Source organism: Taudactylus pleione, unplaced genomic scaffold (assembly GCF_031769625.1).
Source record: "Taudactylus pleione unplaced genomic scaffold, aTauple2 ptg000007l, whole genome shotgun sequence".
Classification (NCBI taxonomy): Eukaryota; Metazoa; Chordata; class Amphibia; order Anura; family Myobatrachidae; genus Taudactylus; species Taudactylus pleione.
Genome location: NW_028284410.1, coordinates 29,938,989 through 29,965,714, shown reverse-complemented (window position 1 = coordinate 29,965,714; position 26,726 = coordinate 29,938,989). Strand labels below are relative to the sequence as shown.

The following is a 26,726-nucleotide window of genomic DNA, read 5'->3' as shown; positions in this document are numbered from 1 at the left end:
GGGAGGACATGGATGGCATCGGCAATGTGGCACTACGGACAAGACGGGTCACGTGAGAATCCACCTGTGGAGGGGATTCCCACTTAGCAAAATAATTATCCGCGAACGGATAAGCCACCGCCAGGCGTCTCTGCGGCTGGTATCTTTTGCCAGGTTGTTTCCACGCCTCCTCTAAATGGTCCACCAACTGACCCGAAAGAGGAAAGACTGTGGCATCGCCCTTCACATCTTTGAAAAAGGCATACTTAGATTTAGCCGCTGGGGGAACTTCGTCCTCAATCACCAAGGCTGTGCGGACCGCCCGAATAAGTCCAGGAATATATACTCTGGACTTAGCATCAGCGTCCTTAGTATGGAGAGGTTCCTGATCGTAAGGATCCAGAATCTCCCCATCATCAGACGTCCCTTCGTCATCCTCATAAGGAGCGGACAGAGACGCCACCGGCCTTTTATGAGGCCGCATCACAGACTCCCCTTGCAACACATCCGACAAGTGCTGTACAGAACTCGTCAGGGAGTTAACCCACGCTGGCTCCTGAGAACCCGGGAGCGGGGAAATAGGGAGACTGTGGGGTACCACCAATTGTCGTGGGAACCCCTGCATGGGTGACGACACCACAGACTGCTGGGACAAACCCATCGGAGTAAACGCGGGCTGCGGAGCTAACTGGCCCATTAAAGCTGTTAACGCCTGAGCGAAACAAGCCCAGGGCAGCTCCTGTACCGGTGCTGTAACCGTAATAGGCCGCGCCATGGACAAACACTGCCGGCAAAGGCCCTCCGCGCTACCCTCCCCCTCCGCTAACGGTACTTTGCACGTGGTACACTGTAGCCGGAGGGGAAAATCACTTTCAGACATGATGGCACCACGTATGTGACCTCTCTCACCAATTAAGTATTAAATAGGTGAGAGACCACCCTGCAGCACCGCACCGCAAGGGCTTTAGCAGAAAGAACAGGGACAGTAATAAAGCTGACAGTTTAGAGAAGAAAAGTTACAGGCAGCGCTAGCACAGTCACATACAATGCAGAGAAATAACAATTCCTGCACTAACAGCGCTGATCACTCAACTACACAGACACAGGGCCTGGTAGGACACAGCGCAGCATACACAGACCTGAGCCACAGCGGAGGAGAGGTATGCGGGGGAACCCAGACCACGATGCTTCCTTCCAGACTTCCATCAGCGTTCACCATGCGTTGCAGAGAAGATGGCCGCCGAGGAGCAGAGAGAAGCTGGCCTGGGGGAGGAGCGCTGCCACAGGACCAGTCGGCAGCATGCAGAGAGGGCTGTGTGCAGCGGGGGAGGCGCCGGCTGTGAGACAGGGAAGGCGCGCTCCCCTGGCATGCATTTAACCCCTGGGACGCCGCAGCGCTACCGCTCTGCTGCGGTCCGCTGTCCCAGGGGGTAGTGGAAGCGCAGGTTGGTCGCCTGGCTCCACGCTGCAGCCAGTCCCCAGGGAGCCCCCTGCCTGGGGACTTAGGACCATGTGATCAGCGGGGACCCACCGCGGGACCCCGCTGCTTACCTCTGTCCCCCTTGAATCCGGCCATGGTCCGGAGCATCTGGGGTCACCGCTAGCTGTGACCCCAGATGCCCACCAGCATCCCCGGATCAGTACCGGCGTTCTGGTACCGGCGGGGTGTAGGGAAGACAGCATGGACGTCAGGACTGACTGTCCATGCTGTTCATCCAGATGTGCAGCCACAGCTGCATGAAGAAAAAGCTTCAGGGGCTCTTCTAGCCCCCACTCCAACAGGTGCACCCGACTCCGGCCGGGCACCAAACTAAACTGAGGTGCCTTGGCCCGGGGGCGGGGTATAGGAGGGGGACCTAGTGCATCCTGGGAGGCTGAAAGCTTAACTCTTTGGTGCCCTGCGACTGACGTCACACCTATACCCCAAGGTATCCTGTGGATACCCTATGGACCCTGAAGTAGAAATATATAGGTAATTAAACCATAAAAGACAGTAGCTGTTACAATCCAACATCAAAAAATATACCTCATACACCTTATAAATAAAGATGAGCTTGTTTCATTGCAACTGCTTCCAAACTAGAGCACTACTTACCTTCTGATGAAACAGTCAGAGCACCTGGACGGTGAAACGCGTTAAGAGACTTAAACTTACCCAAAAGCCGCAGCTCTGTGTAAACCGGAACAGCAGATACCCTAAAAAGATGGAGTGCCGGGAATAAGCTGGGTAATTATACCGAGACATTTGTTGCTCTTGACCATGCTGAAGGCTAGACATTTATAACCAGACTGGATAATTTGTTCGAAAGTTCTTGCAGACTACATCCGGATTGGGGTTTATTATATTTTCAATTTAAACAACTCTAGTTTCTGCAAACAACTCTAGTTTGAGAGCATTTGCAATGAAACAAGCCAGTCTCTATTTATAAAGTGGATGAGGTATATTTTTTGTGATGTTGGATTGTAACAGCTACTGACTTATGGTTTAATTACCTATATATTTTTATGTAATAAATACTTGATTTTACTCCATAATATGCTATGAGCGCCACCTATAATATGATTTCATGCTAACTGTGTTTGGTTCTTCTTGGTAATTCAGTTTTACCTACTGGGTGGCTGCTATAATTAGATTATATACATTCGATAGTTTTTTACACTTTATTACGCCTAGTTCTAATTATATAAATTATACAAATAACCTTAAGAAAAAGTAACCAAAATACAGAAAAATTAAACAAAAACCTTTTTCAAATTTAACATAGAATTAAGACTTTTTAAATGTGCAGGCCTTTATTAAATTTTATTCATATATTCATAGTATAATATACTCAATATGTAGTAGTTAGCCAAGGCTGTTGATGAACAATTACAATAAGAATCACGAATATAATGAAACCACCACTTATTATCGCTGTAACGCACAATGGACTCAATACTTTTCTTTGCCCAAGCAGCACATTCTGGCAATTTGCTATTCTCCAGTCACTGCAATACTAAAAGTCCCTGCATGTGGAGTATAATGCAACTCTTAAGCCACGTATCCACTTGCTAAGTAAAATGAGCGATTGAACGATAACGTTATCTTTCAATCGCTCATTAATCGGGCATGAAAAGGTCGAAAACAACCAGCGATGCGCACTCATTGTTTTCAACATCAATCACCTGAAAATGCTGGTCAATCTGCCCGTAACGACAGATTGGCTATGTTCAGTGATGAGGTAGGGTGCCTACACTGAACAACATATCGTTCAGTGTAGGCACTTGCAGGGGAAGAGGAACGACTAAGATTACAATGTTCTAATTATACTTTCGATCCACTATCTGCTAGTGGATACGCACCTTTAGATCCACAAGAACAGAACAGGAGAGTCACATCTTCTATATACAGATGTGTCCTTACACATCTTTGCTGCGGTCGCGCCAGGTCCCATGAGACTCTGCTAGCACCTTTTTTTGCGAAAATGCATCTAAGTAGTTTGATATGCAACACTTGTATATCTGTGTGCGACTGTCTCCAAGTTCCTTGTGCTTCATATATAGATACAGGTGCACAAAGATGTACAAAAGATATACAAGTGTCGCACATCAAATTAATCAGTGTGTCACGAATTAGATGCATCTTTGCCATGCGCCATCTATTTACAGTGAGGGGAGAGTTTGGGGCAGCCCAGCATGTTGGTAAGTCTAGTAAACTTCTAATCGTGCCCTGTACTGGCCAGTATGAGAACGCTGGTTACCGTTATAGCGGGCGATCCCATACTGCTAGCTCCCCTACTATAGCAATAATCAGTTTAAGACAGTAACAGCATAGCACCCACTTTAAAATTTCTATAATGAATCACAGGAGGTGACCACCTCCTCACTATAATAATAGGGAAAAAAATATTGCCTATAATTTAACAACTCCAGAAAATGTGAAGATTATGGGGAGGCACATGCAGATTGGCTGGTAAATTGTGGGGTCTGTGCAACAAGGTGGGCGTTGATATATGCTGGAGTATGTGCAATGTATCTGGACAACAAAGAGGCTGGTAGCTCGGTGTGTGGGGGTTTCTGTACAACAAGGTGGCGGCAGTTGGTTTTCTCAAAATGCAATAAGAGGTATCCCTCTGCAATATATGGCCGACGAGATGGTATATAAAGGTCCCAGGTTGGTGAAGTGCAAGGGACTCAGGATCCTTATTTTCAATAAAGGTTACATTAGTTTATTGTGGATTTACCAAACACACACACTAAAATGTGTCCTCATACACTGTTGCTGAATTCGCATGCCAGGTCCTGTGCGACTGCTTGCACCAAGCATCTTTTCTGTCCGAAATTCCAATGCAATGCGACTCGGACGCATCAGGAGACTGCATTGATTAGTTTGTTATGCAACACTTGTATACCTGTGTGCAACAGAGTCTGAATCTGTATATGAAGTGCTACGATGCATCTGCTTTTTTCAACACCAAGTTCTGTTGTGCTTAATTTACAGACTCTGTCGCACACAGATATAAAAGTGTTGCATATGAAACTAATCAGTGCAGTCTCCTGGTGCACCCTTATTGCAGTGCGACCAAGATGCATTTTCGTTAGAAAAAGATGCAAAAGACACGCTTGGCACAAGCAGAATCGCATGGGACCTGACCGCTCACTCACTCCTGGCGTCTCGTGTTGCATAGCGTAGAGGCTAGGTGTATGAGGACACATCCCTATATAGAATGAAAATCCCATGTCACAAAAGTCTCTGCATCCCTTTTTAAGGGGTATTCATAATTGGAAAATACGTACCAGAACAATGCAACCTAGTTTGAATAGTAACATTATAAGCTGGTTTCTATAAGATGCATTCTTCATGGATTTGTTATAGCAATGCGGCAGGAAAAATCTTATTCAGGTTTCCCAACTCTTTAGGTGGAGTTCCCGTTGAGTGTTTGGCTCCTTCTGTCATGATCTATTGCAAAAACTAGTCACACTGAATACAGTGCATGATACCAAAACAGCCAGCCTGATTTCTCGCCTTGACACTGGATTAGCAGTCTGTCTGTGGCAGCTGAAGCAGTTCAGTGGCTGTAACAGCTGCCATCTTATAAATGGGGGAATGGTGATAAAAGGCTCTTAGATCTTGGTTGTCACTAAGCCAGGAGCAATCATACATTCTTTTATCAGATGGGAAAGGTCTATGTACGAGGGTGGTTCAATAAGTAAGGTAAACAAGTCCTCTCACGTGTGTAATGTTCCTCATTTCATTCTATTTTCGTGCCAAGCCAAAAGAAGGTAGACCACTGCTTCCCCTCATGGAAACGGGTTTGGTGTACTGCCTTTGATAACGACAGGGCAGATGTTCAAGATGAACAGCTATCCGGCAGGCCAAGCACGTCCGCCACAGATAACTTATGCCGCATTGACGGTCTGATTCAGGAGGACAGACACATTCGAGTAAGTTATATTGCCGATGATCTGAACAGCTCAGTGGGTGCTGTGTAAATCGTTCACGAGCAACTGGGGTACAGGAAAAAAAAAAAAAGTTCACGCTGAGTACCAAAGCCACTCACAGGAGTTCACAAAACCTATAGGATGGGACTGTCTCTCATGCACTTGACATGGTACCATATAAGTAGGGACTGCAGTACCTGCAGCATATTGTTACAGGCGATGAAACGTGGGTGCATCATGTGACAGTGGAGACAAAGCAAGCATCCATGACATGGAAATACGCACTGTCCCCACCTTCAAAGACATTCAAAACTACTTAAACAGCAATGACGGTCATGACAACCGTGTTTTGGGACCACACGGGTGTGCTTCTTGTCAATTTCCTCACCAAGTGAGATACTGTAAATGCTGTCCGCAATTGTTACACATTGAGCTGGTTGAGGAGGACAATTTGTCGATTACCTGGGTTGCTGCGAACAGGTGTTGTATTGCTGCTAGATAACGCCAGGCCATACTCAGCCAGCCATGCGAGTTGTTCCAGCGCTACCATTAGGAGGCACTGGACCATGGCCCTCATTCAGAACCACTCGCAAGCAGCTGTCCGCTCGCAAGTGGGTCGATGGTCTGCACTGCGCATGCGCACGACGGAGGGAGCTCCGTCGTGCGCATGCGCGAGATGCGACGAGCGAAGGACTTTCCTTTCCTCGGAGTGTCTCATCAAAGGGAGCGTGCTGTCGATGTTGACTGACAGCACGCCCCCTTTGGTGGGCGTGCCTGCCAGATGGAGGCGTTCCCAAGGGAACGACTACCGTCTGAAGCCGGCCCCACTGACATCACTAGTGATGTCAGTGGGAGTGATTTTGGCTCTGATAAAAAAATCACTCCTGGCCTTGCGGTTGAAAAACTCAACCGCAGGCTTCTGCTCGCAGTTTCGATGGTCGCGATGGTCAAGAGTGGTGGGTGGTGACCGCAGCTATACGAGCGTCCAGGAGGACGCTCCATATTAATGGAGGTGGCCCCTGATTCAGAGCGAGCGCTCTGGTCAGAGCGTCCGGCTCTGAATCAGGGCCCATACTCCCTAGAGCCCTGACTTGGCACAGAGTGACTTCCATCGCCTTGGACCATTGAAGCATCTGAGTGGAAGGCAATTCGAAACAGACTGAAAAGTTGTCATGTCCTGGTTTCAGGAGCTTGACACTGATTTCTTCTATGCTGTGAAAGATTCCTTAGCGTATGATTGGAACAAATATTTAGACAAGTATGAGGACTATGTGGAAACATAACCTGTACCAAGGCCATGCTATTGATCATTTATATGAATTGAATACATTTACGCAGAGGTCTTGTTACTTTATTTATTGAACCACCCACTTTATTTATTGAACCACGCTCGTACATGCTAGTGTTATGTCAATTAGCATTAGATCACTATTACAACTGAACTGTCAAACAAGCAAATCAATGAAATCAGAATCTTCAAATCAAGAACCAAACAGTTCTCCCCAGAACTTAGCACAGTATTAAACGGTTGTAAATTAACTCAGAAACTGTTTGCGATAAGGAGAGTTATGGTAAAACTTACCTTGGCTAACTCTCTTTCTTCGAAGTCCATAGGGTCTACAGGGAGACATTGGGGTGTAGGTGGGACATGGAGGCCCGGACACCAACAGCAATGTTTTTCAATCCCAGGATGCTCCGTGTGACGTGTGAATCCATCTGGCCAGAGTCTGTTTGGTAGGTGGCCGTCCCTTCTTGTGGTATTCAAATAGGACAAAGAGGGAGTCAGATTTCCGGTTGGAAGCAGTACGGTCCACGTAGATCTTTAGAGCAAGGACCACATCCAAAGAGGCCTCACCTGCCGGGAGGTCTGGTGAATTAAAGACCAGAACCACAATTTCCTCATGCAGGTCAAAGCGAGAAACCACCTTGGGAAGGAAGCCTGGGCGTGTTAGAAGAACAGCCCTGTCCTGATGAAATATCAAAAAGGGGGAGCGACGTGAAAGCGTCCCTAAATCGAATACCCTACGGGCTGATGCTATAGCCAGAAGAAACAGTCTTCGCAGTCAGCCATGACAACAACAGATTCCAGGGGTTCGAAGTGTTCCTGAAATGCTTGGAGCACAACTGACAAAACCCAGGGAGCCACACGAGGGACAAAGGGAGGTTGTATTCATAGAACACCCTGCATGAAGGTGTGAACATCCGGTATAGGAACAATTCTGCGATGTAACCAGATTGAAAGTGCAGGTCTCTGCGTTGTCGAAGATGCTAGGCAGAGGCCTAGATCCAATCCAGCTTGAAGAAAGGCAAGAATTCTAGAAACCTTAAAGACCTGAGCGTCATAGTTTTTTGGAGCATACCATTGGAAATCGACATGCCATATTCTGTGGTAATTCCTGGCTGAGGCTGGTTTACGTGCTTTTAGCATGGTCTGGACCACAGAGCTGGAAAAACCCTTAGAAGGTAGGAGGGATGTCTCAAGAGCCAAGCCGTTAAAGACAGACGGGCTAATTCCAGATGTAGACATGGACCCTGAGACAACAGGTCTACTCGTAGAGGAAGCTGAAGACTAACGTCTAAGGAGAGTCTTTGCAGATCAGAGTACCAATGACAAGGAAGAAGGAATATTGGAGGGAAGAGATATGCTAAATGGAAGTTCCATTTCACCGACAATGTGTCTATGAAGGCTGTGTCGGGGTCCTTTGTTCTGGCTCCATAAATTGGAAGTTTGTTGTGACTGGAGGCCATGAGATCCACCTTCGGAAGACTCCATTTGTCCACTAGAAGCTGAAAGACTTCTGGATATAGAGACCAGTCTCCTGCATGCACGTCGTGACGGCTGAGGAAATCCGCCTCCCAATTGAGAATCCTTGGGATGAACACTGCAGAGATGGCTGGGAGATTGCGTTTGGCCCAGGTGAGAATGTGGGGCACTTCTGTCATTGCTGACTGACTTAGAGTGCCCCCTTGGTGATTGAGGTAGGCCACAGCCGTGGCCTTGTCGGACTGTACTTGTACTGGCCTGTTATTCAGAATATTCTGAGCCAGAGTGAGAGCTCTGTAGATGGCTCGAAGTTCCAGGATGTTGATTGCCAACACAGCCTTGACTGGGGACCATTGGCTCCGGAAGGAGTGCTGGCCGGTTACTGCGTCCCACCCTCGGAGGCTTGCGTCCGTGGTGAGGAGAGCAGAGTCCGGGATCCAAAAGGGATGACCCTGGTTCAAGTGGGAAGTCTGTAGCCACCAGGCTAGGGACAGGCATACCTCTGGGGAGAGACTCATTGTCACGGATGAGCAAAATGGGGAAGCTCGTTCCACCTGGAGAGGATCAGGTGTTTGAGGGGCCTGGAGTGAAACTGGGCGAACTCCACCATGTCGAAGGTGGACACCATTGATCCTAAGATCTGCATTGCAGAGTGAATCGACACACTGCGATTGTGAAGCAGTCTGCGTAGTCTGTGCTGTAGTGCTGAAATCTTGTCCGCCGTTAGGCAGATTCTCTGAACTCGAGTCCAGGAGGGCTCCCAAATGTACCATCCTTTGAGAGGGTGTCAGGGATGACATTTGTACAAAAGCAATGGTTACCTGCAGATGGCTTTGAAGAGTCTCTGGGGAGCTTGCCAACAGCAAGAGATCGTCTATGTACAGGAGCAGTATGATACCTTGACGAAGAGAGGCCGCCATAACTGCCATGATCTTGGTAAAGACCAGAGGGGCCGTTGAGAGGCCAAACGGCAGAGCCTGGAATTGGTAATGTTGCTGCAGTGTAGCAAACCGGAGATATTGTTGATGAGAAGGCGCTATAGGTACATGTACGTTTCGCCTGTCAGCCTGTGGCTCCCTGCTGAGAAAGCTGACAGGCGGAACGTACGTCCAGGACGCATGTATATATATATATATATATATATATATATATATATATGTTTTTTGCGAGTATGTTTTGTAAGTGGCTTTGCAATATATTAATAAAAGTTAAGTTTTAATATTTCTATGAAAAAGAGTGCCCCCACAAAGAAGTCTTCTTTATTATTCTGCTGCACAGGGTAATTAAAAGGTGAACGTATTTGAGCATTTCTTACTCCTGGGGTGCACCACCAAATTCATTTATAGTAAGGTCATTTACCCATTAATTGTGTTTATTTTTGGTTTTTCTCATATATCTTATAATTATTTTCCTGTGCGGAATTTCCTTTTTTTCCTATATGGTTTCCATATGAAACCTGGGCACCCTGATAAGCTTGTTCAGAGACTTGAGGTTGAGGATAGGCCGATGAGACCCATTGGGCTTCTGAACTAAGAAAAGGGTAGAATAGCAGCACTTGCCCTGTTGTGAGTAGGGGACTGAAATTATTACTCCTGAATTCAGTAAGGACTGAATGGCTTTTTGGAGCAGCAAGGCCTTGGTTGAATCCAATTGAGGTCCTGTGCACAAAAACTGTTGGGGGGGGGGGGGGGGGGGTCACCACAGGAAGGAGAGGTCACATCTGTGGGAGACCACTTCTCTTACCCAGGCATCTGAAGTGGTTTGATGCCAAACTTGGGTGAATTTAAGAAGTTGGCCTCCCTCCCTGGGAGCCCCCAGGGAGAGTCCTGCCCAGTCAGACTGCAGGCTTGTCCTCAGACTTGGCAGGTGAACTTCTAGTAGCCCACGCTCGTTTGGCCCTAGGCTTGGCGGCCTTGACTGATGTCTGTTGCCGTGGAAAGGACTGACCCTTGGCTTTGCCTTGAGGGCGAAAGGACCGAAAGGAGGACGTCCGCGGCTTTGTATTATATGTAGAGGACAGGAACACTGTCTTGTTAGTCACCATAGTCACAATTGTATCCAATTCTGGACCAAATAGGATGTCTCCTGCATAAGGCAGAGAGACTCTACAGCCCGTTTTGATTCGGAATCTGCTTTCCAGGAAGGTAGCCAAAGAATACGGCAGGCCACTACCGGAGTGGCAGATATCCTGGAGTCCAGGAGAGCCGTATCCATAGCTGCTTCACCTAAGTAGGCTGCATCTCTAATGTGAGATATGTAGGACAGCCGTTCCCTCGAAGCATCAGGGGGAAAAGTCTTTTCTAGGGCCTCTGCCCAACTCTCAATGGCTGTTGACATCCAGGCCGTAGCCATAGCAGGACGAGTAACAGCTCCTGTAAGAGAGTATATAGATTTATGACAAGCTTCTACATGTCTATCTGTGGTCTCCTTGAAGGAGGTTGCAGTATGAATGGGCAAGGTGGCATTTTTAACCAGACGTATTACAGAGAAGCCACAGTTGGGGGAACTTCACATTTAGTACAATCAGTAGCTGGAAGAGGGCAAAAGGAGCTGAACCGTTTTGGAATTTGAAACCTTTTAACGGGCATATTCCAAGCTTCACTCATGTGATCAGATAGCTGGTCAGAGTGAGGAAACTCTGGTAAAACAACTTTTTGTCGCTTAAAAGGTGCGTGTTTTTTCCTCTTCTATTTGTAGTCTAGTTTTAAACAGCACTCATAAGAGCAGGTATATTTAGTTTAGAGGGTGGCTCCTCTTTTCCTGAGACGGAGTTAAAGTGAGTGTGAGAGAGATCTGTGTCTTCTGCCTCCCCAGATATCTCAGGATAACTCTGTGGATTGGGAAGATATCATAGTACGCTTAGTAGTTAAAGGTTGATCTTTTTGCAGCATTTGCTGAAAAACTCTGTACTGAGGTAGACAGTAAATCTATCCATAGGGGATAGAAAGGATTTTCAGGGGGTACCTGCTGTGGCCAGCCCATAGGGGGAGCTACCATGGGGACTGCTACTTGGTCCACAAGTTTTGCCAGCATTTGTGAAAGGGCAGCCCAGGGTGGGTCCTGAGGGAGACACCAAGGCTGATGGACCTGGGGCTGTGTAGCAATACAGAGATCATCCTGAATGAGGTCCTCTGTGGCTAAGCCCGCAGAGCAGGACTTACAAAATATCACAGTAGGAGGAGCAGCATCAATCTGCTTGTTATTCTTTCCTCTGCCAGACAGTCACAAGTATAGAATACACCGCATGACAAAAGTGCAATGAACACCTTGCAGTATGTATAATTTGGCACAATGTAGTGTGCAACAGCACTATATATGGCACAGTGTAGTGTGCAACCGCTCTATATAGTATGTGATAGTCCATAGCAGATGTGAGGTACAATGAACCCCCAATACCTTAGTATGTCAGGGTATAGTAGAAAAAAGGGACAGGTATAAACTGACAATATAGAAAATAGAGATTAGCGCTAGCACAAGTCACATACAAACGCAGAAAAAAACATTACTTGTCTGCAATGGACAATAAAATCAACTACACAGACCACAGTGGCTGGTAGGATATAGCGCTGTATAACCTGGCCCGTGGGAAAGGTATACAGGGAGACTGGACCCAGCGTTTCTAGGAGACCTGCTTGCCTAAAATGGCTGCCGCGTGTCTCTGTTGGGGCGGAGGGTGAGGGAGGAGCAGCTCAGGTAACACCAAGACTGCAGTGGAAAGGCGCCCCTGAGCTGGGGGTGGGGGAGAGGGCTGCAGGGAGAGCGCCTTATTTCCTGGCTGTTAACCACTGGGTCCCCTGGTCTTTATAATATGCCTCTGCGCCAGTATCGTTATGCCGCGATCGTCTAGTGGAGTAGTGGGCGAGCCAGTGTCCACATCAGCGCCTCTGGTCTGTCTCCTGAGACCAGAGGCAAGACTGCACTAAGGGTTCCGCATTACCTGTCCCCTGGATTCCGGGCTGCAGTCTGGGGTCCGGAAAGCCTGCTAGCTAGTCTCCCGCGGAGCCCCGACGGAAGTACCTAGCACAGGCTTGGTGTTACGGCGCCGCGGAGGGGTGATGGGGCGGCAGCACAGATGGCCGGAGAACAGTCTGGTGCTGCTCGTTCGTTTGGTAAAAAATAAAAAGTAAATGAAATCATTAGGCCATTAGGGGGAGACGACACACTGGAGAAACCATAGGGTATCGCTGGTGCTGGATGAGTATGGACACTAAAAAGTTTGACACAACTCAGGCCCCTCCTCCACTATACCACACCCCCTGCCCAGGGCAAGCAGTTTAGTAGCAAAAGCCCAAAAAACAGAGGAGATGGAAACGAGCACACCAAACACACACCAAAAAGTGTGTACCTGGAGTGCCACAACCCAAAAAAACCCCAAATTTAGCTGGGAGTATATGGGAGGGTGTCCAGTGTCCCCCATGGCCTCAGAGAGAAAAAAAAAAAAGATTTCAGGTAAGAACCAAAACCTTGTCTTCTCTTACAACTAGCATACTTGGAGGCGAAGGCATCAAAGCGATAGAATCTTATGAATGTCTGCATGGAGGATCAGGTGGCAGCTCTGCAAAGCTGCTCTGATGAAGCACCAGGCTGAGCTGCCTAGGAAAAACGCAAGTTTATCAGTAAGCCTGACAAATGACCTCCCTGGCGCTATGGTCTGTTGGGATGCAGGTCAACCAATGTTTGGCAAACAAATAAAAGCACAAACAAAAGAGTCCATGTGAAGAATATCCTAAATGCTGTCTAAGTAAATGCATAGAGCCTGTACAACATCCAAAAACCGCAAGGACAACTGAGGGTCTACTTCAGCCTCCAAAATCTGCAGATCGATATTAAAACAAGAAGCAACATTTGGGAGAAAAGTCAGAGTAGTCTGCAGGACCACCCAGTACTGGAGAAATATCAGGAAGAGAAATCTGTAAGACAATGCACTTAACTCTTGGAGCCATCAGGCCGAGTATTTGTCAGAAGGAAAACAAACAGTCTTCCACATGAGCCATTTAAGGTTCTCCGAATTCAAAGGCTCAAAGAGGGGCTTGGTGAAGAGCCCTTAGGAACATGACCAAATTCCAGGGAGCAACTGGTGAAACAAAAGGGCTGGATGTGAAGCACCCCTGTAGAAAAATCTGGACAGCCGGAGGAGCACTATAAATCTCTGAAAATACAGAGGAGGAATGAAATCTGAACCTTCAGAGAAGGCAGACTGAGGCCCATGTCTAACCCTGCATGAAGAAAATAAATAAATAAATCTTGGAGAGAGACTAAACACTTCCAGCTTGAGTTTCTGAAGAGCACACCAGGCGAAGTAGGCCTTCCACACCCTCTGGTACATCTTGGCCTAAACCGGCTTCCTCGCACAGAGCATTGTCTGCAGCATCCAAGAAACCTTGTCCCTTCAAAAAGCTTGTCTCAAAATCCACCCCGTCAAAGCCAGATGAGGAAGATCCTGGTGGTGATGCAAAGAGATGATTGTCCAGATAAGGCATTATTCGCATGCCCCGAAGCCGCAGGACAGCCGTAATGGCTGACATTACTTTGGGTTGTTGGAACTTGAGTCTTCACCAATCAGCAAGGCCCGAAATTGAAAGAATTCCAAGAGGACCCTGAACCGCTAATGTCCCTTCCAAATCAGCAAGGCCCGAAATTGAAAGAATTCCAAGAGGAGCGGGAACCGCTAATGTCCCTTCCAAATCAGAATGTGTAAGCAAGTTACCTTTATGGACTAGTGAAACGAGAAAATTCCCAGGTTGCAGAGCGTACATAATGGTCCTGAGGGACTATCTTGAATTTAGGGACCACAGAGATTAATTTTCAGTGATCTTAAATTCAGGATCGGACGGAAGGAGCCATCGTTCTTTCCCAAAAAGAGGAGATTGTAATAAAAACTGGTTCCTCTTTTAGGTAGAAGTACATGGGAAATCATTCCCGAATCCCGAAGAGACTTGACACAACCAGTGGTGTCACAAGGGAGGTGCGGTGCCCTCCTCAGTGACAGGTGCTGCACTGTAACATCACGTGCAGCACTCGGCTCCTGACACAGTGAGGGAGCCAGTATTGCAAACAGACTGGTCCCCGGGTGCAGTCGGCATATCCCAGACCCCCTGAGCGAATAAAATAGGGGGTTCGTGCTGCCCTACCCCGCAAGACCACGCCACCTTTTATGGGACAACTTTAGAGGAGTTATGCTTAGCTGATATGGTACTTTAAATTTAAACGTGAAAATTATAAGCCACTGAGGACACCAAAGGGGGAGTGGGAGGTGTACTGGCTGTGCAATGTAGAAGGGCAGTGCAAATCAATAGCAATCAGCACACATTGGAAAAAAAAAAAAAAAAAGAAGTCGATCTAACTGAACTGTTTAAAGTGTCATGGTAACGACCACAATAAAAACTCTAATACAGTAGGATATGCAATTCAACTAAACAACATTACCCTAAATAAAGACAGTACAGAAACACACACATCTGAATGGCTAATTAAAAAAAACAATAGGCAGTTAGTATGGGGGGATATCAGGCAATAACACACAGGGGGGGTATATGTCATAGGCTGAGGACTTCATGCATTGCACAGTCCTGTGCAAGACTGCTCGATGTTTTAAAGCAGCAATCATTTAAAAGGCTAAACCAGGTTATTTCCTTTTCACCATGGTGGTGGTGTTGGGGTCCTTCTATTCACCAGTTATTCCTACCAGCTTATACCCTCTGAACCATCCCTTCCATTCCCCACATTTGAGGTTCATGCTATACGCCTCTTCCAACCAGTACACCTCAGAGTAGCTATCATTTACCGTCCCCCTGGCTCTCCCTCCAAATTCCTTGACAACTTCGCTTCCTGGCTCCCTCACTTTCTCTCCTCAGATCTTCCCTCCATTATCCTAGGTGATTTTAATATTGCTATTGACATTCCCACAGAATCCTCTGCAGCTAAACTCCTTACCCTGACCTCTTCATTTGGTCTCGCCCAATGGACCTCAATACCCTCCCATGTGAGTGGGCACTCACTTGAACTGATCTTTACTCACCGTTGTGATATTTCTGATTACTCCAATTCCCCATTCCCCCTCTCTGGCCATCACCTTCTCTCTTTAAAACTATCCCTCTCTCCTTCCCTTCCTTTACCTTCTAAGGCTACCATTACTAAGCGTAATATTGAGGCTATTGACAATGTTGCTTTTTCCTCCCTGCTGGACTCTCTTCTCTCCCCTATCCTTTCTCTCTCCTGCCCTGAACAATTCCTCCCTTACATCTGCTCTTGACTCTGTTGCTCCGGCAATAACTACTCACCCTCGCAGATCCATACCACAACCCTGGCATTCCAAATGCACCAGATACCTGCAAAAGTGTTCAAGAATTGCCGAGCGTCAGTGGAGAAAATCGCGCTCTAAGGCTGACTTCCTCCATTTCAAATGTATTCTCTCTTCCTACAGTGCTGCCCTGTCTCTCTACAAACAAACCTATTTCAAGAACCTCATCTCCTCCCAGTCCTCAAACCCCCGGCGTCTCTTTGCCACTTTCAACTTCCTCCTCTGCCCTTCCCCTACTCGCTCTCTGCCCTTGACTTTGCCACCTACTTTACATCTAAACTTGACTCCATACGTGAGGACATCATATCCCACCAGACCCTCAGCACCCCTCCCCTTCTGTCTCACCAACTCTGACTACCTTCTCCCCTGCTGCTGGAGAGGAAGTCATGGCCCTCATCCGGTCCTCCCCTCCTTCCACCTCCCCTATTGACCCTATCCCTTCCTGTCTCCTCTCCTACCTGTCTCCTTCTGCCTGTCCCCATCTGGCTCACCTCCTTAATCTCTCCCTATCATCTGGCACTGTCCCTTCTGCATTCAAACATGCCCTTGTCTCCCCCATTCTTAAAAAACCTACCCTTCCCACCCTCTTCCACTACATCACTTCCCACAATTTCATTATCCATTGATGGCACAACTATCTCCTCTAGCCCCAAAGTGCGCTGTCTTGGAGTTATCCTAGACTCCTCCCTCTCCTTTAAACCACACATTCAGCAACTCTCGCAGTCCTGCCGTTTCTACCTAAAAAATATCTCCAGGATGCCACTAAAACCCTCATCCACTCACTGGTCATCTCCAGATTGGACTACTGTAACCTTCTCCTAGCTGGCCTCCCAGTCTCTCACCTATCTCCACTACAATCGGTTCTCAATGCTGCTGCTCGGCTCATCTTCCTCTCCAGACGTTCTACATCGGCTTCCACTCTCCTTCAAGCCCTACACTGGCTCCCCTTCAGATGCTAATTCAAGGTTCTTACACTTGCCTACAAAGCCCTCACCAAATCCTCTCCCGCATACATTTCTGACCTTCTCTCCCTTCACACTCCCACCCACTTCGCTCAACAAATGCATGCCGCCTCTCTTGCCAACTAATTACTTCCTCTCACTCCCGCATGCAAGATTTTGCCCGTGCTGCTCCCTGCCTTTGGAATGCTCTCCCTCTCCCCCCATCAGACTCTCCACCTCTCTTCAAACGGGCTCTCAAGACCCACTACTTCATCAAGGCCTTTCAGCACTCATCCTAACCCGCCTCATGCCCTTTCCTTCCCATCTTCCACTTCTGTGTCACGCCTGTCTGTCTGCTCCTCCCCTTAGAATGTAAGCTCTCATGAACAGGGACCTCTTCCCTCATGTGCTTCTCTTTCCATTTTCTACTACTCTTTACTCCCCATAAGGACAACTAACACGTGACTGCCATTTCCTGGCAGCTTATTGTGAGTGCTTTAATCGCTATTGCAGCAATGTATATAAATCGTGTCCTTGTCCTGCACTGTAATGTACTGTAAGTTACTTGTTTCTTGTTCACCTATTAGTTCTATGTACTATGTAAGGCGCTGTGGAACACTTGTGGCGCCATATAAATAAAGGATAATAATAATAAATGACTGCTACTTTAAAACATCAGGCAGCCTCGCAGAGGATTAGGCAACGCCTGTAGTCCGCAGCCTATTACATTTACCCCCCATGTGTTATTGCCCGATATCCCCAGTTACCCCATACTAACTTCTGCCTAGCCTCCATGTAAAGAAAGAACCTGAGACTTCTCATGTGTTGGGTATTCAATCTTCTGGTGATATGTGCAGCATATGATATGTTGGCAAACACTGTCCAAATGATGCCAAATTCACCATACCATACCCGATTTGAAGGCAGTAGGGAAGTATGTTTTTTGAGGGGTAAGCAGCATAGTGTTTCAGATGTGCTGTTTCAGAAGTGTACCCTTGCCTCAGTGTAACAGTTCAGAGTATGAACATACTGTACATGTACCCAACAGTTTGTAGTATCTGCGTTCCAAATTTTTCCCTCTGTGAGTGGGGGAACTGTTTTTGCAAAAAAAAAAAAAAGTATCAAAATCAATCCAACTTAATCTGGGGAAAGAAAGCTCTCCCTAAAATGTGCAAATTTAAGAATGAATAAATGTGATCCAATGTGATAGATTACAACAGATATTTGTTATATTCTTTAAAAAGCAACACATACTTGTAGAATATTGCTCTTTTATTTTGTTTAGATTGTTTATTTCTTGCCAACTCTTACCACAGTTAAATTACGGATATCTTCCATGACCCTTGGCCAGAATGACTGCAAGCTCTGCTGAGCATCACTGTTTCCGGTGCCAAAGCCCCCATCTGTAGACATGTTTAAACCTAAAAGACAAAACACAACATTCTTATCAGAAAGAGATAGTAAATAAGAGGAAAAAAAATGAAGCTAAAAACCTTGTAACCCTACTGTGGCTAAAAACGGATACCAACTGCCATTGTATTGCAGATTACCACAAAATAAAGTGTTACGGTGCATACACACAATTTTTTGAACGATTATTGATAACGATATCGTTCAATCGTTGTAAAAATCGTTCACTTTCTGGGCGGAATTCAATTCTTTCCAGCCCCTATCGCGCCCAACGGAGCTATTCAATTATTGCTCCTGTCAGGCACGATGAGCTGCCAGCGCTACATTTCTGCTTGCAGCCCCTGGGGGGTGAGAGCTGAAATGTGCGAAAAGTGACATGTTTGGGCGCCCAAACATCACTTTTTGCGATCGCGCCCAGCACTTTGGTCGGGTTTAGCTGCTTTACGCGGCTAAACCTGACCTCTATGGGCGCGATCAGCACGAAAATCTTGGACAATTGCATAGCGGCCCGCTCTCCTGTCACTTTAGACGGGAGATGCGGGCCGCGAAAACAATTGAATTCCGCCCTCTGAGTTAAAACGATGAACGTTTATCGTTCATGCACGGTCACGTTTGTAGTTCAGTCAGAGTGACCAACTCAATGACTTTCAGTAAGGGAATATGCAAAAATCGTTTGTAGTTCAAAAAAATCATTCATTACATTTCGTAAATGAACGATTTTAGTAAACGATTTTCGTTAATTTTTCCCTTGAAAAAATGAACGAAAATCGTTCACTAAATTTGTTCATTTACTAAATAGTTGTGTGTGTATGCAGCTATAATATTCACTAGAAATGCTTTGGTTTTACCACCTCAAACTGACAGGCCTGCAGTGCACAGTTCTGCAGTCTCATGCATATCTGCAATGCACTATGGAAAGCCTAACAAAGGGCTCATGAGCTCCCACTGCATGACTGAAAGAAGTGGATACAAGGAACCTCAGATAAACATGTGTGCAAGTACAAGCACATAAGGGCTGGTGACAATTACTTAGCCCACCCTGTTCCTTCTGATGTCATTTATACGTTTAGCACAGGTGAGGGCAAATATATAAATGAAAATACAGTGAAAGTTATGACAAACATGTAAATGCTTTAGGGTCACACTTCAAAATATACTGTAAATTGCATTGCATTTGTGATATCACAAACATGTTACAAAGTCATGGTTTATTACACTTATTTTATACACTGCATATCATTTATGATGTAACATGCCCTGCATGCAAACACTTTTAATGTAAAAATAATTAGAACTTTTTATAGCCAGCTTTTTATACTGCAATGTTTCCAACAGTGAATAATGACAGCCATAGCGGAGAAGCACCTTCCATCATCCAGCCTATTTGTGCAGCCACAAAACGTGGTTAGGATCTAAAAATATCTTGTGTGTTCTCTTTCAAGTATTAACAAAACCTTTAAACAGCTCCTGACATATGCCAAGTGTACTTGCTGTTATGAATCATAGATGGAGTGGAGCTAAATTTGGCTCAACACTGCAAGTTTTAGATTCTGTGATCTTAAAATTGCAATGTGTAAAATCAAGACCCTAAATATTCATTTGAGTGACTCAATAAAATAGTTGTTCTGCCTACTACTGATCAAACACAATGTTGTAGTGCCAACTGGGGAAACAGCCTTTTTGATTGAAAAATTCTAGAAATATAGAGGAACTTAACTGCTACCGGCATCAAAATCAGTAAGGTCGTACATTAGTTTGCCTGCATACCACATTCAGCACTTCATAAAAAGTATTTACATTTAACAGCTAGTGATACTGTGTATGGAGCCAAGTGCACAAAATATACATTTGTAACAAAGGATTTACAGTCACCGTCAGCAAATTTTCCAGCAAGATGCCTGCGACATCCATGTAATCTCTAATAAACGACAGTATTCGGGGGCTCTAGAGCTGACTAACAGCAGCTAATAGCATGTTATACTTGCCACAGGCTACTGCTACCTGGCAGAGCGTACTGTGGCTGCGGATTAATAACTAGAAAGCAAAAAGTTCGGAGTGGTCTACTCTCCGTTAAAACAGTCAAGACTAGCTCAAAATCCATACTAGGGTTCATAAGAACACTATAGATTCAACTAAAAAGATATGAAAATGTTGCACTTTGGTGAGGGGAGTGCAATCATAGTAGTTGTGAATGTCAGAATACAACTATTGCTATAAAAAATGGATTTTGTATAATATGCAGTACATTGGAGAATGTAAAAAAGTCAGCAAAGAAAAGAATAGTATAGACATTGAAGGACACAAGTGGAAGCAGATCTAAAGACTATAGGTGCATCAAGCAACTCTGTTAAAGGAGATGTCTGCTCACAGTAAACAATGTTAAAGGGACAGTTTCAGAGGTGGACGCTGAGAAGTAGCAGCAGCGATTTTAATCACAGACACGACTGCGAAATTATGCTATGGCTGCAGCTGATGGGCTATCTATTGAGACACCCACCGGCTGCTGCACCAATCCGCTGTGCTGCGCACAAAGGCACATCATCAAACAGACATCAGTTGCACCATTGGGTTGGTCAGAATGTACAACTATTTGGCTGCTGGTATAAGTGGAACTGCATCCCTGATATGCCACAGACTTGAGCCCCCCCCCCAGTCACCACACAGGTACGTCTATTAGAACGACATGGCTCTCCATGCCATCCCGACCTGCGTTTGCCGGAGTTACCCATCTGGGTGCATGCGCAGAGGAAAAACATTACCCGTGTCTCTCCTCCACCCATCTCTGAATCAGGCCCAAACTCCTCCCCAAATAGCAGAAATTCAATTACACTGGTGGCAAAATATTACAGTCAACAGCCTGCCTGAAACCCCCCCCCCCCTTTCCTCTAAAATTTACTAATATTTTCAAATGACAAAAGGGGCATATTTACCAATATTCGTGAATTGGTCCCAATAGATATAATTTATTATCGTTGCATATTGTGGCAATAATTATGTATGTTAAAAAGAAAAAGAAAAACACATGCAGTGATACGAGATATCTGCTGCGGTAACCGCTTCTTATACCCTGGAGGATACTTCATTCTGGCAGATATGCTCCCAAAAGGTTGTTGCCATCGCTTTCCACACTGGAAAACCAGCCTGCTCATACTGGGTCAATTAGAGCTGCTTCCACACTATTACAGTCCCATTCCCCATCAAGAACAGCATTAGCCAGAGCAATGCACAGTTTCACTAAAATGCAGCACTGGCTGCAGTAAACGGCCACAGTACCATTATGCAATTTCTGGGAGCTGGTTATAATAGTTTACACAACTTTGACCTTCAATAAGATTCATATGAAAGTAAATTCTGCTGCTACAGTAGATTAGTTATACATTTTGGAATTAAGTCACAGTAAGAAACCAGTGTATTAGGGATAATGAAGGTGGTTCAGCACTAAATATGACACTAAGTTTTGTTATGCTAATTTTTCAATGAAAAAAGAAGGGGCAAGACCAGAGGACTATACATTTAGATACAATTTCAGAACTAAAATGGTAAAATGTATTGAGAGCACAAAGAAAAATGGGGGTACTCAAGTCAATACATGCCTCTTCCACAGCACTAAATAAAGGTACACTTGTCTACTTTTGCAAAAAGCATTTCAGGGAGATTGTGAGAGCAGCACGTATGAGCGCGTGTTACAGTGGGCGTGTACTGATAAATCTGAGAGGCGTGTCCTAAACCTGACTTACATCCAAATGTAAACCAGCCCAAAAGCAGTCAGTAAGATCTGTTTGTTGCTGAAAACACACTAATACTTTTCAGAAATTCATAGAGATCATTGTGCCTTATAATAACCAATGCAAGGAAATGACACTAATGATCCCATTTGAATGCATATATCTGTTTTTTAATATAACAGCTTCATAATAGGGGTAAGGATGAAATGAGGGAGATTGCTAGACTGCAGGGAGACAGCTACTATTTCAGGGAGTCTCCCTGACAATGAGGGAGAGTTGGCAAGTATGAATAAAGGTTATTCAACTCCGCTCTACAATAACCCTTTTACACCAAAATCCTGGGTCTGATCTGGGATTTGAAACACACGGCCCGATTCAGACCCGGTCGGTAAGCTGCGTACGCACACTATGGGCAATTATCGCACGTTTGCACATGCAGCAATATGCGCAAGTCACTCATTGCGGTCGGGAATTGAGCGCTCGTAGGACACAGACTGGATGCTACTTTGAGTCACAGATAGCGCCGTTTGTGGGTGGTAACAGAGGAAGGTGCTTGTGAACAGGGGAGTGTATGTGCGAACGCAGGCATGTCTGGACGTCTAAACGGCATTTTAGGGATGTGCATAATTAGCAAAGATGGGTCTTTGTACACGTCACTTGGTTATATTTCAGCCTGCAGTGATCGCAGTGCTTGCGGTGGGGTAGGGTCTACCTCAAGCACTGCGTGCAGCTCCGATGGCTCTCGATGTTACTGATTAATCACACACTTCCTGGAGATGACGTGTGCTAAGAAAGAAAGAGAGCGTCCTCGCACCACAGTTCGATCGCGGCATTTGCATATCTGGCCCCTTTTAAGCTGCGTGAGAGCGCAGCTTAGTGTTCGGGTCTGAATGAGCTCCACTGTTCCAATACGGGACAGACCCCTTTCACTCTGCGGCTAGAACACAGGTTAATCCTGGGTAAGGCCAGTTTACACTGCACACGGGTGCAGAGTTAAGTTTTCTGGCGATGCTCGAAGATTACATCATCTGCAAGAGTCAGTGAGCCGGATGTTCCTATGCTGTGAACTGGACCCAGGTCGGATGACCCGTGTCACCCATTTATACTGCCCAGTAACAAGGTCCAACCCTGCTCGCTACACTGGTTGGATTGCCGGGTCACTAGACCAGGGTTATTTTTCGGGGGAACCATTTACACAAAGATGCGACCCGGATTGACACGGCAAGACCCACGGGTTATTTGGACAGTGTAAAACAGGTATTAGAGGCATGTGCAGCACCATTCCTGCACTACAAGCTCACCTCAAGATATTGGTCCCAGTTTTAAGTACTGGGGTAAGTTAGAAAAATGGTGGGAGGAGAGGTTGTAAAGACTGAACTTCCCGTGTACATATTATGGGTGACTTGAGAAGTACATTCTTTGTAACATATGGATGTAAAACTTTCCAGCAGCACAAGGAAGAACAGATGTTAATATTTCAGTGTGTGTTTAATAACCACTTAAGTGACTTATTCTTTTTAAAAAAGAGAAATAATGAAAAAAAAAAAGTTGGTGTCATCTGTTTAAAAGCTAAACATTTGGGGGGGATTCAGTTGATTTTGCACTCCCTGGATTACTTGCGTAACCAGAGGAAATCAATTGTTTGTTGACGGGCGCATGATTTCTGCTCGCACCCTCCTGAGGTGGCAAGCACAATAATCGGCAAAAAGTCCCTGTTTGGGCGCACTAGGCAGGACTTTAGACGGGTTTAGCCTCTTTACGCAGTTAAACCCAGTCTATTTGTGCGCGACAAACCTGGTACAATTGAATATCGCCCGTCAATTTAGATGGGTGATCGGGTGGGCAAAGACAAATATATGCCTAGGGGTTTAGTACTCTCCTAGTGTCTATATGGCCAATTATAACCATAGGTTTCTATGGAAGCTCCTCCATGCACTCCCCGAATGGAAATAAACTTCTATATCGATAAAGTACTTTAACCCCCGTGTCAATAAATCTCATTGGGGCATTAACTCACTACCCCCCTGTGGCTATAGATGAACTTTAGTTCCCCTCTTGGCACTGGAACTAAACTTCTCTCTCTTACATATGTGATCTAGAATGCTTTTTACATGGCATGTTGTTGGTGGTCAGAGACAGCTACATCACTGCTGTAGGGCCAGAACAGCAGCATTTAAACGGAATGGGTATGGTCCCGACGCCGGAAGCCCAAAGGCTGAAGATGCCAACAGGGGAGGTAAGTACCCAAACCCTACCCCTCTTCCCCCCTCCTTTAGTGCCTAACCCTAACCTCCCTCCCCAGGGGATGTCTAACCCTAATCTCCTCCTGGGGCCCCTAAAACTAACCCTCCTCCCACGGCTAACCTCCTACATGGCCCTGTTTACCTTCGTTCAGGATGCCGGCTGTCAGGATTTTGTTGTCGGGCTAAATATAGGCATCGGGATTTTGACACCTACCTTTAGTCCGGGGGTCGGGATTCTGACGGCCGGCATCCCGGCTGCCGGTAAATTAACTACATCCCATTTAAACTGTTGGGGCGCACAGGAGGAGGGCACAGTTGCATGGGATGCAATCATTTCGGAGAAAGCCCTGTATGCAGTCACTGGGGGCGATTCAATTCAGTGCTGTGTGGTCGGAGAATGCCGGTTACCGAGGTCATCGCGCCTTGCTAAGACGCAGTAACAGTCATTCTCTGACCAAAGCGCCGGGCGCGCGGCTGTTAGCATCGCGGTATGCAGAACAACAGCCGTGCACCCAGCACTTTGGTCAGATTTCTCTTCGCATCCCCAGGGTGGTGCGAGAAGAAAACCTTTGGGTGCCCAAACAGCGCAGTGTATTGAATGGCTTCGGGAGTCCCTCCCGTCGCTATTCAATAGCGCATTGAATTGAATTCCCCCCACTGCTACCAAATGCATAAAATCAAACATACAACCATGCAATCTCCATAGTCTACCATTTCAGTAGACTGGGTCATACCAAAGCATTCAGTAACTTTTAACTGGAACAGTCATAAGATGTCTCCCATTCCAACAAGTTAGTTTGGCAATATTCTGCCTTGCTAAAGCTGACCTTAATCAACTTTACGTGCTATTATGGTGCAATGGAGACATCTAGGAGATACAACATATCAGCTGTGAAGAGATGAGCCACACAAGCACACACGGTTAAAGAGTGGTAGAGCGTAAAAATGGTCTACCCTCAGTTGCAACAAACACTACTGAGTTCCAAATTGCCTTTCATAGCAACATCCGCACAGGAACGGTTCATGAGGAGCTAAAGGATCAGGTTTCCATGGCCAAGCAGCCCCACACAAACCTCAGTTTATCATGTGCAACGTGAAACATCAGCTAGAGTGGTGTAATGCAAATCACTATTGGGCACTGAAGCAGCAGAGATGACCAATTATACTTCGCTGTCTGGCAGTTAAATCTAGTTTGGCGGTTACCAAGTGAAAGCACACTGGCCACATCCATATAGCCAGCCCAACTGTAATATTTTATTAATTATGCTCTGAGGTTGTTTTTTTATGTTTTGGCTTAGGGCCCTTTGGTTCCAGAGAAGGGAAGTCCTAATGCTGTAGTATACAATCACAATCTAGAGACTGCTGTGGTACCAACTTTGGTCTCCATCCACAAAGCAAGGTCTTTCAAAAAAGTGGTCTGGTGTGGAAAGACTTGATTGGCCTGCACAAAGCCCTGACCTCAATCATATTGAACACTTTTAGGATGAACCTGAACACAGATCAGGCCTTATCACCTAGCATCATCGAACTGCAACTCTGACCAAGGGATGCAATATGCTAAACAAGCCTATTTTAGCATTTATTCCTATTGTCGTTTTAAATTAGTCAAAGTCACATTTTATTTTATGATAGTAAACTGGCACCAAGCTACCAAACCCATAACAAGGAGGACGTGAAGGGCAAATACAAGGTGACCATCCTGTCCTGAACAAGGGCAGACATCTAGATAATCAAAAAATAGAAATACTATATTTTCCACCTCCCTACACACAAATGACAAAGACACTTGGGCATAAGTTTTCATGCATGTCGCACCCAAATGCACCGGGTTTAGAGGCATAAAGTTGCAAAATCCATCTAAACTATAAGACGCACAGCTGAAAATTCAGTTTGTGCGCACAATACTTCTAACATTTCTGCTCACCATTACAGGAGGGTGCGAGCAGAAATAATGGGTGCACATGGCAGTCGCGTCCGAACGGCACAACAATTGAATAGCTTTGTTGGGCACCAAAAAAGTAGTGAATTAAACAAGATAACGCTACGGAATGCTTCATGATTCTTAGGTGTGCAAACTTATGTCTCGGAGATAGATTAAGAAATGCCTCCGTTTCAGGGTACACGCTGGTATCTAAAAAGTGTCTTAATCTAAATATTGAGCTCATCTTACCCAGTTAGCAGCGATTTTCCTCCATAACATGTATTACTCATGTGCTATTACTCTGATATACATTATACAATCGCAGCATTTCTTAAGTCACCAGCGTAATTAGAGATGACTTATTATTAATTACACCTTTTATGAAGTAGATTTATTGGTGTTCTTATTGCCAATTTTTGGTCCGTAGTTTATGGTTAAAAGTAATGAGCTTGTGTAACCCTGTTATTTGCCTGGATTTAAAAAGGTTTATTAGTATTATTTCAATTTGTGCAAAAGTACTCTTTATTATTCATTTAAAGTCACCATAGTGCGCTGCAATTTGCAATTAAAGTAATCCAAGTAATTTGCCTTATGTTGGAGGAGAAGCAAGAGGTGCAGCCTCTAATGCCATCTATGGTAGAGTCAGTATTTCATTGATCATGAGCTGATGACCAGTATCTGAAAGGGAAGTTCCTGAAAATGGTACAGATCTTCACCTGGTACGCATAGCTCTTACACTCTAAAAAGGGGGATTTCAATTGTTTTTGCACACCCTAACGCCCTATTAAACTTATAGGACTATATTCAATTTTAGCAGATTTTTGCATACTGCAACCAAATAGACCGGTTTAGCTGTGTAAAGCGGCTAAACCTGTCTCAAGTCCTGCTTAGCGCACCCAAAGAGCAGTTTGGGGGCCCAAAACAGAGACTTTTCACAGATCTATGGTCACCACCTTAGGAGGGTGTAAGCAGAAATCATGCATTTGCGCCCATCCACAGAAACAACTGAACAGCTCAGACGG

General features: G+C 45.7%; 1 protein-coding gene across 2 annotated transcripts in view; it reads right to left on the bottom strand.

The window, feature by feature from the left end:
- NFYC (nuclear transcription factor Y subunit gamma) overlaps positions 1–26,726 on the bottom strand; it is a 79,541-nt gene that overhangs the window by 40,123 nt on the left and 12,692 nt on the right. For both annotated transcript variants that reach the window (XM_088462743.1, XM_088462753.1), the window contains exon 2: positions 17,717–17,826. In XM_088462743.1, the coding sequence (XP_088318869.1) occupies positions 17,717–17,818 (102 nt within the window). In that variant the 5' untranslated portion in view covers positions 17,819–17,826. The remainder of the gene's footprint in view (positions 1–17,716; positions 17,827–26,726) is intronic.